A 16,976-nucleotide genomic window follows, 5' to 3' on the forward strand; every position below is an offset into this window, starting at 1 on the left:
AAAAAAAAAAAAAAAAAAGAATTGCTCTGTCAATTTATACAAAATACACACATACATACACATGTGATCCCAGCTATGTGAAGTATGGAAAAGGAAATATGAAATTTCTCATATGAAATATTGGTTGCCATGGGCTGAGGGAAGAAAAGTAAACAGGTGGAACACACCATGTTTAGGCCATGAAATTATGACACACGATACAATCATGATGGGTGCATGTCCACTGAGTCACCCAGAGTCATAGGATGTGTAACACCACGAGTCAGCATGGGCCTTTGGGTAATAACATAAGGTGTTGGATCCTTGGTCCTAATACATGGACCACTTTGGTGTCAGGGATGCAGCCCTGGAGGCCAGGAGGCCCGTACTTTGGGCTCAACTGTACCCTGAAATTAAAGGGGCTCCAAAATAAAACTGATTCATAAAAACACACATAGCAGTTTCTGGAGAGCTTAGGCAGAGGCCTTTTTGTACAGCGCTATGCTTGCTACCTTGCATTTTTTCCTTCAGCAAACACATCTACACCTTTGTTTACAAGCCAATGACAATCCCATCATTTCATCACCAACAGCTCTGTCACTCAACCAATCAGAGCTAACAGCACCCGGGGAGATAGTTCAGCAGTTGAAATGCTTGCCAAGTGAGCAGTGTAAATGTAAGGCAAGCATGATAGCCTGCCTGCAATTCCACCCTCATTCAGGAGGCAGAGATGAGATCACTGGAGCAAGCTGCCTAGTGAGGCTAGGCTTAGCAGTAAGCTCTGGGTTTAATTGAGAGACCCTGGCTCAAAGAAAAAAGAAGAGAGTGACGGAGTCTGCTATCAGCTTGCACCCACACCCACGAGCACATCACACACACACACACACACACACACACACACACACACACAAAAGAATCTGAAAAAAAATCACAATATATGCTAATCACTAGATGCACTCTCACAGGAGTCAGTATTTAAATGTACTGGCCATTTAGTGTGCACCATCCACTCAGTTTCCCCTCCCTTGGGCTCTTACCAGACACACCCTAATGGCAGCACTCAGTTTGATGCTAACTGTGAAACTGGCATGGCCCGCTCTCCTGAGTTCTTACTTCCCTAGGCAGATACACGAGCAGCGGAAGTTGGCTAGCACACTCTACCCCGAGGAACACCGGAACTCTCCTCCTGCTGGGTGTTCAGGCCCACCTTTGTACTGAGTGGCCAAGATTTCTGAATGACTGGCCTCACACGGCTGGAGCATGGAAGCTTCTGGCAGCGTCTTCAAGGACAGAGAACTCTTTGTCTCTGATGCAAGAGCTAGCCAAGCTTCAGTGTGGACAAACAGCTTGCGTCTGCGTGCAGCCTAGGCCCTGGTTTGGCTCTCTGGCACACCCTTGTCTTTGGCTAATGCACATCCTTGCCTGGGAGCCACAGTTGTGTCAGTGCAAATGTCAACCTCTCCAAGAGCAGACAGGGAAGTCCCCATATGGGAGAGGAAGGCTGCCACATACCTACTGGCATACCGAAGAGCTGTGATTTGGGGCAATAAAAAGAAAAGGCTGCAATAATAATAATGATAAAAGCATTAGTATTAATTAACTTAAACACCATTAGCATCTACTGAGCCAGATAACATGCTAGACCCTGTGAAAAATGCTTCCCGTGAACACTTTCCTCAGCTCCGATTAATGTCTACCAGGCACTACGATAACCTTTCTGTAAACCGATAGTGAAACAGAGACACGGGCCCACAGACAAGCTTAGTTAATAGGCAGCAGTAGCAGCATTCAAATGCAGATCTGTCTCTAAAACTAGATTCCAAGTCCAAGAGATATATAGCCATTACCTGCTTAATTTGATATACATAGACAGCCAAATTAAATAATTTAGAACGGGCCTTTCACTGTGGAATGTAAATGACGGCGAAATCACGGGTATTTATGTCCTGGCAGCTATAGACAAAGGGCTCAATAAATATGGGCTAAGTGGAAGAGATATGAGCTGGAAATCAAGGGCACCACAGACACGGAGGGGAAGGAGTTGGAGAGGTGACAGGGACGTGGGTGCCGCTAGACAGATCCAAGTTTGGAACTCTGAGTGACCTTGAACATGCCACCAGTCAGTCGTTCAGCGCCTCCTCTGTAATTTGGTCATGGGAGTCAGGGCCAGATGCACGATGGTATTGAGAAGATTAGATGAAACGATGATTGTGAAGAGCCCAAGACACGGGGAGGATGACTTAAGGTGACATGTGACCAGCCATGGGCGCATGCCCTGTCCCCAGTGAACTCAACATCCATGGCAGAAGATGTATGGAGTTGCATGGCCGCTGAGTCGTGTAGGAATGGGAGGAGGGCGAGGCAGAAGGTTCCGTAACAAGACAAAGGGCTCAAACTAGACTGGGAGTGGAGAGACTGTCTGAAAAGGCTTCTCAGAGAAGATGGGGTCAAGCCAGAACCATGCGAAAGAGGGATGGCTAGGTGACCAGGAGAGAGAAGAGGAGTTCGGATGTCAACAAGTCCTAAGGTCTGGAAACAAAGGACAGAATAGGACATTTTGTTTAGGAGGGAACAGCCTGTTAGGCTCAAGAGCCAAGACAAGAGAAGTGAACGGAAGTCATCACGAAGATAGAAAACTGTCAATGCGATTTGAAGTTGACTGGTGAACCCGACTCTTGTTCATCTTCACAGTAGCACGTCTTCACGAGGACCTCAGGAGTTCAGTACATCCCTAGACAAGAAAGGCTATGAGACAGAGACCTCCTATCCTACCCTTTGATTATGAACAAGCCTCTGGCTACCAGTTTGGGGGTCTCTCAAACTCTCATCGGCAAATTGAGCTACATCAAAGTTGCCCAAACTTAAGCTAACCATGGGTCACCTTCTGGACTTTTTTTTTGAAACTATATTCACACTGGCTTGTTTGTTGTAATCACCTCACTTTTTTGTTTTGTTTTGTTTTGTTTTGTTTTGTTTTGTTTTGTTTTGTAGTGGGATGCATATCACTTTCTAAAACAGAATAGGTCCTAAATAAAAAGCATCTGTAATAACACGATTAGGTCAGTGTATTTAACTCTGGTCAGTTAAAATTTCCTGCTCAAGGCCCTGACCCCAAGGCCTGTTCCTCTATCTTGGGGACATTACAAAGTGTTACAGGGGTGCCTAAAACCAGGGATCATCCAGCCCATGCTGTCTTATCCATGTAATCAGAAAGACCAGACAAGGACAAGAAAGGGGGAGGGAGGACTCCCTAGCCACATGATTTGATGTTATTTAACATCGAGCCCACAAGGGCCTCCTAGAAGGCTCAGAAATGGCCCCCATGGTGTGGTATGTGTCCCCTCCCTGGGGGATGCTGAACTTGACTAAGTAACTGTCTACTTGTGAGGTCTTTTCTATCTCTGCTCTTTTAAATTCTTTCACGTGGCAGTTCATCCCAGATAGAAGGGAGGTGGGAAGGGGAATTGAGGACACTCTAGCCTATGCAGATGTGGTAGAGGGAGTGTCAGGTCAAGGTGCCCCAGAGTAAGGGCACCTGGGTAATGACAAATGCTCTCCTTCCTGCAGAGGATTTCAGTCTCCATGTCCACAATGTGCTGAGGTGAAGAAGTCTAGTTTGGTCCCATCTACGGCCCGGAGCTCCCCCATCAAAGAGTGCTCCCGTAGCTCCTCCTACACCAGCACTCGGTCCTCCAGTCCCTCTTCTAGGTCTCCGAACCCCAGAGCCTCCCCCAGGTACACCCGGAGCCGGTCCACCTCCTCTGAAAAAAGGTGAGTGCGCCTTTGATGCTGCTGTACATCCGCCTTTGGCAGAGATGCCCAACCTCACCCCCCTATAGGGAAGGGGCTTCACACATTGAATACCTGCCCCAGCCATGACTACTCACAGCCTTGGTAAAGGCAGCCAACATCTCTGAGATCCTGTTTCCTTGTTTGGGGAAACAGTGGCTCAGTGGCCCAATGGCTTTGTTGGCCCGTGGGCTGGTTCCTGGGGTGAAAACACCTAGACCATAAGGAAGAACACTGGTTGTTACTGTTTCTGTTGGTGTGAGGAGGAGATGACTATCAGTTAAGTTCTTCTGTATAAAAAGTAACCAGCAACATCCTTCAGATAAAATGTGTTTACTTAGTAGCTCTGGGGAGTAGCGATTTGTGCTGGGCCCAGCAGGCTGGTCCTCCATCCTCAACCCCCTCTGTTGTTTGACCAGATGGTGGGTTGGCTGGGGGCTGGGAATTGAAAGCCATCCAATGACTAGTTGTCTCTGCTTTGTGTTGTCGCTCATCAATCAGGAGGAGTATCTGCTTGTAGGCACAGTAATGACAGAGGGACGGGGGAGGGAGGGAGGAAAGGAGGGCAGTGGTGTACAAGGCTTCCTTACCTCTCAGCTTGAAGTAACAGTCCATCCCTCCTGCTAGTCTATTAGCCATAGTGAGTCACAAGGCCCATCCAGAAGATTCTCCCTTAGTGGGAGGAGTTGTCGAGTTACATTTCAGGGGTTATGCAAAATGGAGAGAAAAGAATTGCAGCTATTTTTGTCTTCTAGCCCCCCAATTTCAATAGCCATTGGTATCGCTTGGTTACCTTATATGGAATAACTAGTTCATGGAACATAGAGACACAAGATCTCAAAATTGAGAATATCCCACGGCCTCCTTGACCCCCCCCCCAGCTCTCTTCCTCAAACAAAAACTCCAACAGCGAGCTAGTTGTTCCTCTTCCACAACTATATAATCAAATGCAGTTGCTTCCTTGGTTGCTTATGCCGAAGGCAGCACTTGCATTTTATCTATCAGATTTCTCAATGCACAGACACGCAAAGAGCAAACCGGCAGGAGACTTTTCCAGGGCCACAGTGCGCTCATCAGGAGTGCGTCATTTCTCCTCCCACAATGCTAAGAGTGGAGCCATGAGTAGTGAGAGGGGTAGAGCGTAGACAACAGGTTCAGTAACTGAGATGCGTTATGAAGAGTTGCCCTTCCCATCCTATGCTCAGGAGATTCAGTCCATTGTACTCCATGGATGCCTGTAGCTAAACCCTTGGATAAGTATCAAACCCTAGAATGGCACTGCCCAGCTGTCTTTGTAACGAAGCACCTGTCTTGCAATAGGCTGGGAATATTTTCACCTTGATACATCATAGCAAAATTAACACCGGCTCTTCTCTCCTTCAGTAACTTGGTGACCTCTGTTCTTGCCATGGATCTTAGCACACTCTGCATATGTTCGTTCTCTTTCTCTTTCTTTCTTTCTTTCTTTCTTTCTTTCTGAATGGGGGAGGCTCACCCTCTCACTTAGTGGAAGCAGGTCACTGTACCTCTCTGACATGTATGGGTTACCAGCCTCACTATTCTGATCTTGTTAACCATGTTTAAGTAGGGGTTGCTTGCACACAATTATTACAGTGCTGTGATGGCAGGTCTGATCACAGGAAGGCTACTTAGTAACAGGCAAGTGGCATATACAGCATGGATACCCTGGACAAAGACATAATCCACTTCCCAGGTAGGCAAGCAGGACAGCAATGCTTACCACACGACTCAGAATGCTTTCAAATATAAAGCTTGTAAACTACTTGTTTCTTTTTTTTTTTTTTCAAACCATTCATGATGTTATAGCAAAGCAAAACCATGGGTAAGAGGGGAGGAACAGTCGTAATCTACAGAAAGAAAAAACCCTTTATAGCCAGATACTCTTGGATTCCTATGTCTACTAGCTATGTGACCCTGATCAAATCACATCACCTCTCGGTGTCTTTGTCTCTCCATCCATAATATAAAAGTAATACTTGTTCCTAACCCTAGGATATGTTGAGGATTGAGACACATACATTTTCAGTTCAATGGCTGGCACATAATAAAATGAATAGTAGTCATCATTAGCACGTCCATTGTAGTGGCTAATTGAAGATACACACATGTGCACACACACACACCACACACACACACACACACACACACACACACACACACACACACACGCATGCACGCACTAAGTGATTTAGTCTAATTTAGATTTGCAACCAACCCTGTAGGGTTGGTACTGTAACCTCATTTTGCAAAAGAGAAAACAGAAACCTAGAGCAGTGGACTCACTTTCTCAAAAACCGCACAGATAAAAAGTGGCCAGGACAATAAGTAACAGAGTAATTAAGTAAATAACAGAGAGTCGTCCATATTACTATCAATTACTCAGAAAGAACAGGATTTCGTTCTCTGGTTAAAGGCCAGATTCCTTTAGGAGTCCTAAGCAAAGAAAGAAAGAAGAGAAAAGAAAAGTAGCACCAGCTGGGGACCAGGTGCATAGCGCCTTCGCTGTCCACAAGCCCCAACAAGGGTCTGCAGGCTCCTGAGCATCTCTTCCTTCTTCCCAGGTCCTACTCTCGCTCTCCCAGCTATTCTTCCAAGTCTGGCAAGAGGAGCCCACCTAGCAGAAGCTCCAGGTCTCGTCGTAGTCCCAGCTACTCCCGCTACAGCCCCAGCAGGTATTAACCGCCCCCATCCCTACCCCCACCCTCGAATGGATCTGGCCGCTTGGGATACAACCCCTTTGCTCAAACCCTATATGCTGGCCACTCCTTGCCGTATCAACCTCCCAAACCCTGTCCTATCCCAAGCCTTGCGTAAGTAGGGACAGGGTTTCTTGCGTTCCTTTTCGTCCAGTCCTACTGTCCTTTCACACCTAGATTCTCAGTCTTGCTTGCTCGCCCTTGCATTCACAGCCCCAAGTCTTGCCCACCCAAGGGATTTCTGATGTGTTCTTTCTCACTCACCAACTTGTGTGCCTCTGTCAAGGGACACACACGCACGTGTACACACACGCGCACACACACAAGCAAGCGCGCACTCACCCACACAGAGGCCGCCACTCTTGCTCATCTCCAGCTCACCTCATGGTGCTCAGCTAGGTAGATTCTTCCAAAAGCAAGTCATCTTTCTTTCTCTGTCTTATTTGGGGCCCTTGGGAAAGCCCAGACTCATTGGGGGTGGGGGGTGGGTGCAGGGCAGGGACAACTAAGATTCTCACATGGCACACACTTTCAGAAAAAAAAAAAACAGTCTAGCCCAAGTTACCTAGTAACCCCCAACCCCACCACTGCACTCCTTCAGGGAACGGGACCCCAAGTATGGTGAGAAGGAGCCGCAGCCCAGAGAGCGTGTGCGCAGGAGGCGAAGGTCCTACTCACCCATGAGGAAGCGCAGGAGAGACTCCCCAAGCCACCTGGAAGCCCGGAGGATAACCAGGTGAGACCCTGAGAACAGGGATTGCCTGCTTCCTGCTTCCTGCTTCCTGCTGCCTGCTGCCTGCTTCCTGCTTCCTGCTGCCTGCTGCCTGCTGCCTGCTGCCTGCTGCCTGCTGCCTCTGACCTTCTCCCACAGCCACATACCCCCATGCAGACCTTGGGGCTGACTAAATCTTCTATTGCCTTCTTGAGGCTGGGACTTAAGGATTGTGGGGGCTCCAGAACGCCCCCTTCCAACCCCTAAAATGATGGCTTTTGGTTCAGAGACCTCCCCAGTATGGAATCTTATCAAGCTTCCAGTCTGCCAGCCCTGCAGTGGATTAGAGAGCTGAACAGCACGTTGTTGTCATGGAGACTAGACAAGAGACAGGGGCCAATTTGAGGAGTAGTGGGTAGCCCAGGGGGTGTCTGGGAGGCTAGGGACCTAGCTGGAGCTGGTAAGTTAAGAGGAGAGAGTTGGAAAAAAGAAATAAGGGACTGGCCAGGGAATGGGAACCCCGGCCACCCCAGGACAGGACAGGCACTGGCCTGGTGGTGAAGCCTCACCTCAGATGCCAGGTAAAAATTAAACTATTCATGATTAGGCCTTGAACCAAGTTCAGATAGTGCAAATAATATCGCTGGGGTCTCCAAGGACTTAAATGGAGCCTTGGTGAGTAAATGAAACATCACTGGATTTTTAGTTAAGATGGGGCTCCCTGGGGGAGCCTAGCTCTTTTCATCTCCTCCGGGCATGTTTTCTCACCCACAAAACATGGCATAACTCCCAGGAGTGTCATGTGGAGGTAATGAGGGGGGACACAAAGATGTGACCCCCCGCTGTGTAAACTTAAACGTGGGACACACTGTATTCTATCATTATTGACTAGATTGGTCAGAAAAGGTGGAAGATGTGACCTGTGACAGCTAAGGTCTCTGGGGGGGAAAAAAAAAAAAGCTCTTGGCAGAGAGGGTTTGAGAGAGGCTGTGAGAGAAATTGAATTTCTCAGGCTTTGAAAGCTGGGACAACGGCTGGATGTTGCAGTTATTTCCCCAGACCCTCTTTCTCGTCCCAGAGACCAACAGGGATCCTGGAAGCCTATTGTGTCCTCCTTGGAGAAGGGCCAGGAGGCAGAACAAGAGCAGGGGGCCCAGGTTGATGGAGTTTGCCTGCTCACATAGTCCCAGCATCCCAGCACCCAAGCACATCTTTGTCAGTGGTTGGTTATTCGTGCTGCTGGCTAATTGATCCACGGATGTATTTCATTTTCTTAAAATCAACGTGCGCCTTTTCATAGCACGCCCCTCCCCGCCACACACACATACACTATGCATTTACTGTATGCTTGGTGTGCAATGATATATACTACAGTAAACTGAAAACCAGCCTCTCCCTCCTAGAAACAGAATCTACTAGAAATAGAAGTTTCTAGTAAAAGTAAAAATAACAAAACAAAACTTCAATTAAAGTGTCTGTGCAGATACTATTGCCAGCTGAGAACTCTGAGCCCCAGGCCTGATCTGTTTTTTGTTTTTTGGTTTTGGGGTTTTTTTTTTTTTTTTTTGGTTTTTTTTTGGGGGGGTTGTTTTGTGTTGTTTTGGTTTTGGTTTTGGTTTTGAGTGACATTATTGCCTTTTCAGGACAAAGCAGCACTAAGCCAAACTTTTCCTTTGATTTTGGAACTATGAGATAAGAAAAGATGGTGGAGTTTTTTTGGTTTGCTTTTTCTCCCCCTTCCCTGCCCCCCAACAGACTGAGATGAGGGATAAAAGGACACTATTTTCCCTGGGGCTCCTGCAAACTGAGCCCTCATGTTTCCTCTCTCTGGTCTCTACAGTGCACGCAAACGCCCCATCCCTTACTACCGACCCAGCCCCTCCTCCTCCAGCAGCCTCAGCAGCGCCTCCTCCTGGTACAGCAGCAGCAGCAGCCGCTCCGCCAGCCGCAGTTACTCTCGGAGTCGGAGCTCCAGTCGGAGCCGCAGCCGGAGCCAAACCCGGACCAGCCGCAGCTCTAGCTCCCGTAGCCTCAGCCTGGGTTCCAGGAGCCGCAGTCGGAGTCGGAGCCGGAGCCTGAGCTACAGCTCTGCCGAAAGCTATGCCAGCACAAGGCGCTAAGTAAAGGCCCTCCCTCGAGCCACTGGTCCACCGGGAGGACCCCTCTGTACTCTGCCAGTCTCCTTTACTACCTGACCTTCACACCATCTCCCTGGTGACTGATACGGAAGGCTCCTGGCTCCTGTCTTCCATGCTTTCCTGGGAAGGTGGGACGGGACACAGGGACTTCTATTCCTTTGCCAAGCTAAGAGCATCTCTACCAGCACCATCCTGGGGCTCACCTGGGGGGATGGAGAGGGCCCCCTGTGGAAAGCTATGATCCGTGACTCAAAAGTTTGGGCTTGGCCAAGACATGCTAATGTTAATGGAAGGTTAGAAGTGGGCTCTCTGGTTATAAGTAGAACAGCAAAGAGTCGGGTCATCCACCCTCCTAGTATGTCAGTATGGTCAGGAAGGGAGCCTGGCCGGTTCCAGCTTTGTGGAGGTCCTTACACAGGGCCCTGTGACCCCACAGGGATAAGGAGACAGTGATACAGTCAGCATATCTTGGGCTACAGGCCTACATCCCAAATTTGCCTCATCCCCAGTTAGCTGGCACCAATTTGATTCCACGGGACCATCTGCAGAGCATTCCCAGTGCTGTGGCTAGCAGCCAGCCCCCAGCGCCAGCCAGTCTGCCCTTGCCCTCCACTTGGCGCCTGCCAGCCCCCCCTCCACATTGCCCAGACTGCCACACCCTGGATTCTACCCAGGGCAGCCTGGCACCTGCTGTCCCACATGAAGACCATTTTCCTTGCCTCTCAGGAATTTTGCCAAGACGGGACACTGTATGTAGCTCATTGTTGGTGGGTGGAGGGAGTCAAATCCACTGAGCCTGTGACAGAGGGACTTGAGGGGCTCCCTGTCTCTAGCTCCTGCTAGCTGCTGAGTTTGCTGTCAGCTTAGGGAAATACCCTTATTCTACCTTCCTCCTGGCCAGGGCTGGCTAGCAAGAGTAAGCTGCCCTCTGACACACAAATGCCATGAGGTGCTTTCTCTGCAGAAAATACTGGGAGCATGCAGGTGAAAGAGACGGTCCTTAAACCCTTGGGCATCCCTCTCACCAGCAGCCTGGCTTTCCAGAGCCTTCTGGGTGTCAAGTTTGTGGTGACAACAGCTGAGCAGGCCAGGGCACATGGAGAAGAAGGTTCTTTCCCAGCTGTGGACAGTGAAGCCCCATGGGTGCGAGGTCAGACTTTATTTATCCCTCGTGCTCCAAGATAAACATTTGAGGAGGAATTCCCATCTTAAAAGCAGTGATCTCATGCCATGCCAATCTCTCCCAATCTATCGTGGTATCTGGGCAGTCCAGGGAGCACCAGGGACATCCTTCATCTATTAGGAGAGGAGGGATGTCAGTGGCCACACTGGCCTTCCCACCATGGCTTCTGGCCCACCTTGAAACTCCACCCACCATGCCCATAGATGCCTACGCTGGCACCACCAAAGGCTGGATGGCAGGTGTCTGGCACAGGAGTAGGTGCCCTGGGAGGGCATGTACAGCAACTGTAAATAACCCTCATCCCCGTCCAGGATGCCAACCGAGCCTCATCTCTTTCATGGAGACAAAGGCTCTCAGGAGCGACCAAACCTCCTCAGCAGGACGGCTCGTGAAGGCAGGAGAACTTCTCTGGAAGACGCGAACTATCGTCATTCCAACCACTCTAGGGGACTATTTTGCCTGGGGCTCCCAGCAAACTTTTTTATTTATTCGATTTATTTATTTATTATTTATTTATTATTTATGAGATGAGCTCTTTCTCACCATTAGCAGTATTTAATTAATTATTTATTTATTTGGAGAGATAGCATATCATGATGTGTGATCATGTGTGTGTTTGGCGGGGTGGTCTTCTAATCTCTCTCTCTCTCTCTCTCTCTCTCTCTCTCTCTCTCTCTCTCTTTCATGTTGCTATGGCTGCAGTTGGAGAGGCCAGAGGCATCTGGGTCTTTCTCCATGAATGCTTTAAGATCTAAACATCCTGGAACTGACCCAGAAGTGTATGAGTCCCAGGGTTGGGATGCCAGTGAGCTTCAAGCTCGTGCCTCCTGTACCCTTGTACACCTGCTGACACACTGTATCCAAAAGATGAAGTCAGCCACAGACCTCATGATCGTAAATCCAGGGCAGGAGCCTGACATTAGCACTTGGAGAAAAGCTACACAAAGTTCAAAGAGCCACGAAGGAGCCCTGAGTGGCTTCTTAGAGTCACAAGTGCCACGTCTTGGCTGAATGGCCAGTCTTCAGTGGCGTGCATGCTAGAGTCGTTACTTTGTGATTGGGGGACCATGTAAGAATGGTTTGATACTAGCTTTTGGAGACAAGGTGTCGGCTTGATGGTGTTTGACCAATGATGTTCTCACATCGAGGAGAAAGATGGGAATGGGCTAGCCCAGGGAAGACACTGTGCTCATCTTGCTATCAGCAGAAGGCATCTACTCCTTCCTATGGGTAAAACCAGACGTTACACCTGCTTTTCCTCCAGGGATCTAGTTGTGCCCCCCACCCCAACCCCAGCTTTTGAGATTGAAAAACTTATGTTTCCGTCTGCAATAGACAAACACTGTTTTGTAAAGAGGGCACGGACCATCCTGGGAGAAACCCGCAACCCAAATCAAACCTTTGCTGTGATCTATAGCTTTTCCATCGGAGACAAAGTCACTTCCGAATTAGAAAATAAAATACATATGGAGGGACAGCCAGATGTTTCCCCAAAAAGGTCATTTCTAAGCTCGCTCTGGAATCTAGGACCTGGAGACATTTATCAGTCCTGCCTTCCTAACTCAACTGGCAGTGACTTTCTGGCCACTGCCTACAGAGAGCTCTTGCCCTTTCTGAAGCCATTCTCCACGGCCTTGCAAGCGCCACCTTGCCTGGTCCGGTTGTAGATTAACCATGCCCCCGGCTCTTCCCATCAACATGGCTGTCATAATATAATCCAAGCAAGGGGATAGTCTTCCCTGGGGACCAGTTTTCAGAAGATTGTTTAGATAGCTCTAAGACTAGGATGTACCACTCTCTTCCTCCTCCTCTTCCTTCCTTCCTTCCTTCTCTCTCTCTCCCTCTCTCTCTCTCTCTCTCTCTCTCTCTCTCTCTCTCTCTCTCTCTCTCCTCCTTCTCCTCTACACTGTTTTTCTTTCCAAGCAAACACAGAATTCTTTCCGGGACACTGATAACCTTGGTTAATTAGAACCACTCAACTCGGTGTATTCACCTGCTTCACTCTCATTACTTTCAGCTCCTAGGGAATAACACCACTTGAAAATGGCCCATAGCTATGCTCATTAAGGTGGCTAGCGCTCTGTGTTGCAAAGGCTGTTCAGGGTGAGGATTTAGTTCAACCGCCAACATCCAAACTGGGTAGAGAATTTAGAGTGAGGTTAAGCAATGTGTTGCCGAAGTCCTTTGACTTTTCTGCTGTGGGCATGCTCTACATAAGTGAAATGGGGCTAATGATTACCCTGCATTGGGTCAGTGTTCCCACGTAGTAGGGTGGGGTAGTTGACAAATAATACTGGACATTGGCTGAGGCCTGAGAGAGTCAACAAACACATTGAGTTTCTGTGAGACTAAGGGGAGGAGTATGCTACAAGGAGGTTCCCATGACTACAAATAAACAGCACCTGAATTCCTAATGGGTCACAAACTAACCCCAAATTGCCAGCAGCAGCCACTCGTGTCCCTCCAACTTGAAGCGCATGCCAGGCTCTTTGAGACCTCCCAGAAGGGAGACTCAGCTTTCAGGAGCAGAATAAAAAGGACTTTTGGGTTTCAGTCCTAGAGAGGCCCCATCCGTCCATTTCTCAGACCCCAGTCTCTTTCTCAAAAGGGTTTGCTTAACAAAGTACAAATTTGGGGTGCTACCAAAGATTGAAGAATGCGATGAGCTATTATGTCTTGAGGCCAACTTGCAACTTTGTTGTGAGGCTAACTTGCAACTTTGTTATTGTTGCTGCTGCTGGGGGTGAAACCCAGGTCCTTGGTGCATACTCAGCAAGGGCTCTAGCAAATGAACGCGCCCTCAGCCCTCTGCGAGATTCCCTTCACCTCCTCTCTTCCGGGTGTCTATTCTGAGTAGTCTCATAGGCGTGTTTCTCACCTTGGTATCCCCTCCACTGAGTAGAAATTTTGATTTGATAGTCTATGGCACATGCCCTCCTCCACTGGCCAGCCCACCAGAGACACTCTGGCCAGACACAACATCATCAGACAACACTCTAAAGGACGCTGTCCTGCACTGATGAGCCAATGACATCGACACATGGTCACCATCCCTCTGTCTGAAACTTTTTTTTCCTGTTTGCATAGTTGGGTTTTGTTGGTGGTGGTCTCTGTTTTCATTCTGTGAGTTGATTTTTGGTTTTGTTATTTTCTCTCTTTTATTTTTTATTTTTGTGATTGTCATTTTGCACTGTAAATACCATGATGCGAGCCTGTCCTCGGAACATGGCTTATTTAATAATTTATTATTTTCTATTTATTGAGTGGTATTTGGAAGGGAAGGGGACCAGCCCTCCCACTGGGTTGCTATTGGAAACCCATCCATCTCTCAGCTCTGGGTGCTGCTGTCTGTAGTGGGGAATTCTCACCCAGGTAATGACTGTTGGACTCGCCAGATGAATTGGAACCGTCAGAAACAGAGGCTTCCGTTCATACAAATTAAGTCCAAATGGAGCTAAAACACTGGTTATCTCTGGAAAACCTCATTTAGATGGAAATTAATTGAAGGACTCAAATGCCTGTACACGAACCAACTTCTATTAAAAAGTCACAACTAAAAAACACACAGAGAGAGAATCCTTTTTCTCTAGCCGTGTGAAATTATGAGCCAAAGAGAAAGCAACGGTATTTCCTTTGTGGTTTTCTTGCCTTTGGGGATAAAAGTAGTGGGTCCTGGGCCTCAGTCTTGTCATCTGTACAATAAGACTTAGCCAACACGTTCTGGGGAGGGCATGGGGGGGTGGAGCCTGTCTAGTGGACATCATGGCCATGTCCCTTGCTGAAAGGGAGTCAACCAAGGGAGGAAGAAAGGGGATGTGGGCTTAGTCTCACCTGCAGGGCAGAGTTGGAATAGCTGAGAGATGGGATACCTCAAGGTCATGTAAATCTTAGAGCCTGAATCCAAGGCCTCTGTGCCCAACTTAAGCTCTCCAAGTTCAGCCTCCCTGGAGTCGTGATGGGGGAAAACAAGGTGGCTGTGCCCTGTCCCAAACCTAACCATTGTCTGCTGTCGGACACATTTTCTACAATTATTCTGATAAGCTGGTGACAGAGGTCCTATTGCTACTTTTCAGACGATAAAGGTGAGGCCCAGGGGAAAGGAACTGTCACTCCCGACTTCTAGAGCCTGACTCCAGGTCCTTTGTCCCCTCAGTGGACCTAAGCTGTGAGGACTCTGCACTGTGTCTCTTCTCTCCCAAGGCAAAGCTATTTCCTCACATGGCCAATGGCCAAAAACCTAGCTGATCCTGCCCCAACTGACTCAAGGGATTTGGTGCATCTCAAAGCCATTTCTCTACATTAGTGGCTGGGACTCCCATCCGAAGGCAAAAGACCCTCAACTGCCCCACCGCAGCATGACCATCTCCCCAGAAGGTCAGCATTGAGGGGGAGGGGGTCTGGTGAGGCCTCCAGCATCCTGGGAGTCTGTCCTCTGCCCAGGGTTACAGTAAGCACAGCCCCTCGTAACCTTCCCAGGGTGTCCAGGTTTCCAGCCGGTAGGATTCACATCTCTGTTCTAATTAAAGGTCCACAGTATGGTGTTCTCATAGGTGGCCCAGTGTCTTCTGTGTGTGGAATGTTCAGAGAAGGAAGATTGGGGTGTCAGGGAACTCTCAGAGCCCACCTGCTGTGTACCTCACCACACATGCATCCACATGGATCAGTTTCCCCAAACAGACCTATAAGCACTTGGGTTCCCTCCCCACCCCCCCACACTCTTGTATAAGTCTGTGAGTGTGTGTGTGTGTGTGTGTGTGTGTGTGTGTGTGCGCGCGCGCGTTCACACACATGCAGAGGACAAAGGATAATTTCAGATGTCATTCTTCAGGTGAGCCTCAGGGATTAGCCTGACTGCACCTCCCGCAGTGCTAAGGTCACATGTGAGGGACACTACCCATGGGCTCTGGGATCAAATTCAGTCTCCAACATTTTTTTAAACACATGCTGTATCAGCTGAGCCTTCTGCTCATGCTACCCAGATGGCAGCATCTACAGGCTCCCTTGGGAAACCTCTTCCAAACCACCCCACTGTGCACCTTATCATGGCCTTTGCTGCAAGCCCAACATTAGAGTTCCTTCCTAACAAGATAGAAACTTAAGCCCAGGGTGGGGGGAAGCAAAGCTACTCATCCAAGAGCCACCGTCTCCAGAATCAAAGTCAGAATTCAGACAAATGGACTCAGAAACCTAGGTTGCCAACTGCTATCTAAAGTTCCAGAGTCTGTACAAAATGTCTAGCCTTTCCCATCATGATCTGACAGGACCGCTAGATCCTAAATATCTGGGACGCGTCTCCTGCTAGCTGTGTAGCCCTGGACAAGGGTCACAGCCTGTGGGTAACTAGGTTTGCCGAGCTGTAGGGTGGATTAGCAGCAGCCATCTCCCTGGGCTGATCTGGGAACAAAATGAGACCCACCCATTCTTTAAATACAGGAGAAGGGGGAGAGCGTTCAATTAATGCTAATGAGCAAAATTAGCACTTCTAGTACTTATTCTGAAGGGTAATAGTGGCAGTCTGAGGTCAGTACAGTGGAGCTAACATGGAACACAGGGGTTTTCTGGGAATGTTCTCAGGGCAAAATTCATCATCTCTTCCCCTCCAGGACCTGTTGAGGGTAGTCACAGGATAGGGGTGAGTGGGCGGGGCTAGCTGTGAAGATGTGGAAAATACAATAATCAAACCTCCGGGCAAGCATCTCAGCTCAGCTTTGTCACTTCCTCCAGTTTCAAGGGTTCTTGCTTTTCAAGTTAAAAATCTTATATTTAAAATGTTCATATTTTTTTCAAATATCATGTGAGTCACTATCACACACACACACACACACACACACACACACACACAGAGAGAGAGAGAGAGAGACAGAGAGAGAGAGAGAGAGAGAGAGAGAGAGAGAGAGAGAGAGAGAGAGAGAGAGAACCAGTTATTCCCATCAGTCATCCTGGGTCTTGCCCAATGAAAACTTGCCTTGGAAATCATGAGGGTGGGACGACCTGACTGGGTAAAATCTGTGGCGACCTGACACCCCTCCCCAACCCCCCACAATGATTTCATCCTTTCTAAATAAGTTGGCTATGGAGCTGTACCCAGTGTCCTCTGCTGAGGTTCTATAATGACTAAGACCCATCCATGACGTAATGGTCACATGCCCTCTGCCCACACTGGTACATCACTTTTGGAGTGTTCCATTTGACAGAAGATACAGCTAAGGCTCGGGAAGGGGGGGGGGGGACAAGTTCACATAACTAATGGCTATCTGGATCCAGATCTGAGGGTTCCAAGAGCATTTCTTTAGCACCTTTCATTTTTTTAATCCCCGAGTGTGTGAGCCCTGTCCATGTGGAGCCATCCCCACTGCACCACCCCCACCCCCCTGCAAATGGCTCCAATAAGATGACTTCTCAGAAAGTGTGGCTTTTCGGAGGCTGCCCCTGTGACTAATGTCACCACCTCTCCATGA

The 16,976-nt window shown here is 48.6% G+C and overlaps 1 protein-coding gene across 1 annotated transcript in view; it reads left to right on the plus strand.

Moving 5' to 3' along the window:
• Nucleotides 1–14,149, plus strand: part of SRRM4 (serine/arginine repetitive matrix 4) — a 156,611-nt gene extending 142,462 nt beyond the window's left edge. The window contains exons 10-13 of the mRNA XM_084762187.1: nt 3,547–3,750; nt 6,351–6,461; nt 7,087–7,221; nt 9,038–14,149. Of these exons, the coding sequence (XP_084618313.1) occupies nt 3,547–3,750; nt 6,351–6,461; nt 7,087–7,221; nt 9,038–9,317 (730 nt within the window). The 3' untranslated portion in view covers nt 9,318–14,149. The remainder of the gene's footprint in view (nt 1–3,546; nt 3,751–6,350; nt 6,462–7,086; nt 7,222–9,037) is intronic.
• The last annotated feature ends 2,827 nt before the right edge of the window (nt 14,150–16,976 follow it).

The sequence above is a fragment of the Acomys minous genome, assembly GCF_964271855.1.
Source record: "Acomys minous genome assembly, chromosome: 16".
Classification (NCBI taxonomy): domain Eukaryota; kingdom Metazoa; phylum Chordata; class Mammalia; order Rodentia; family Muridae; genus Acomys; species Acomys minous.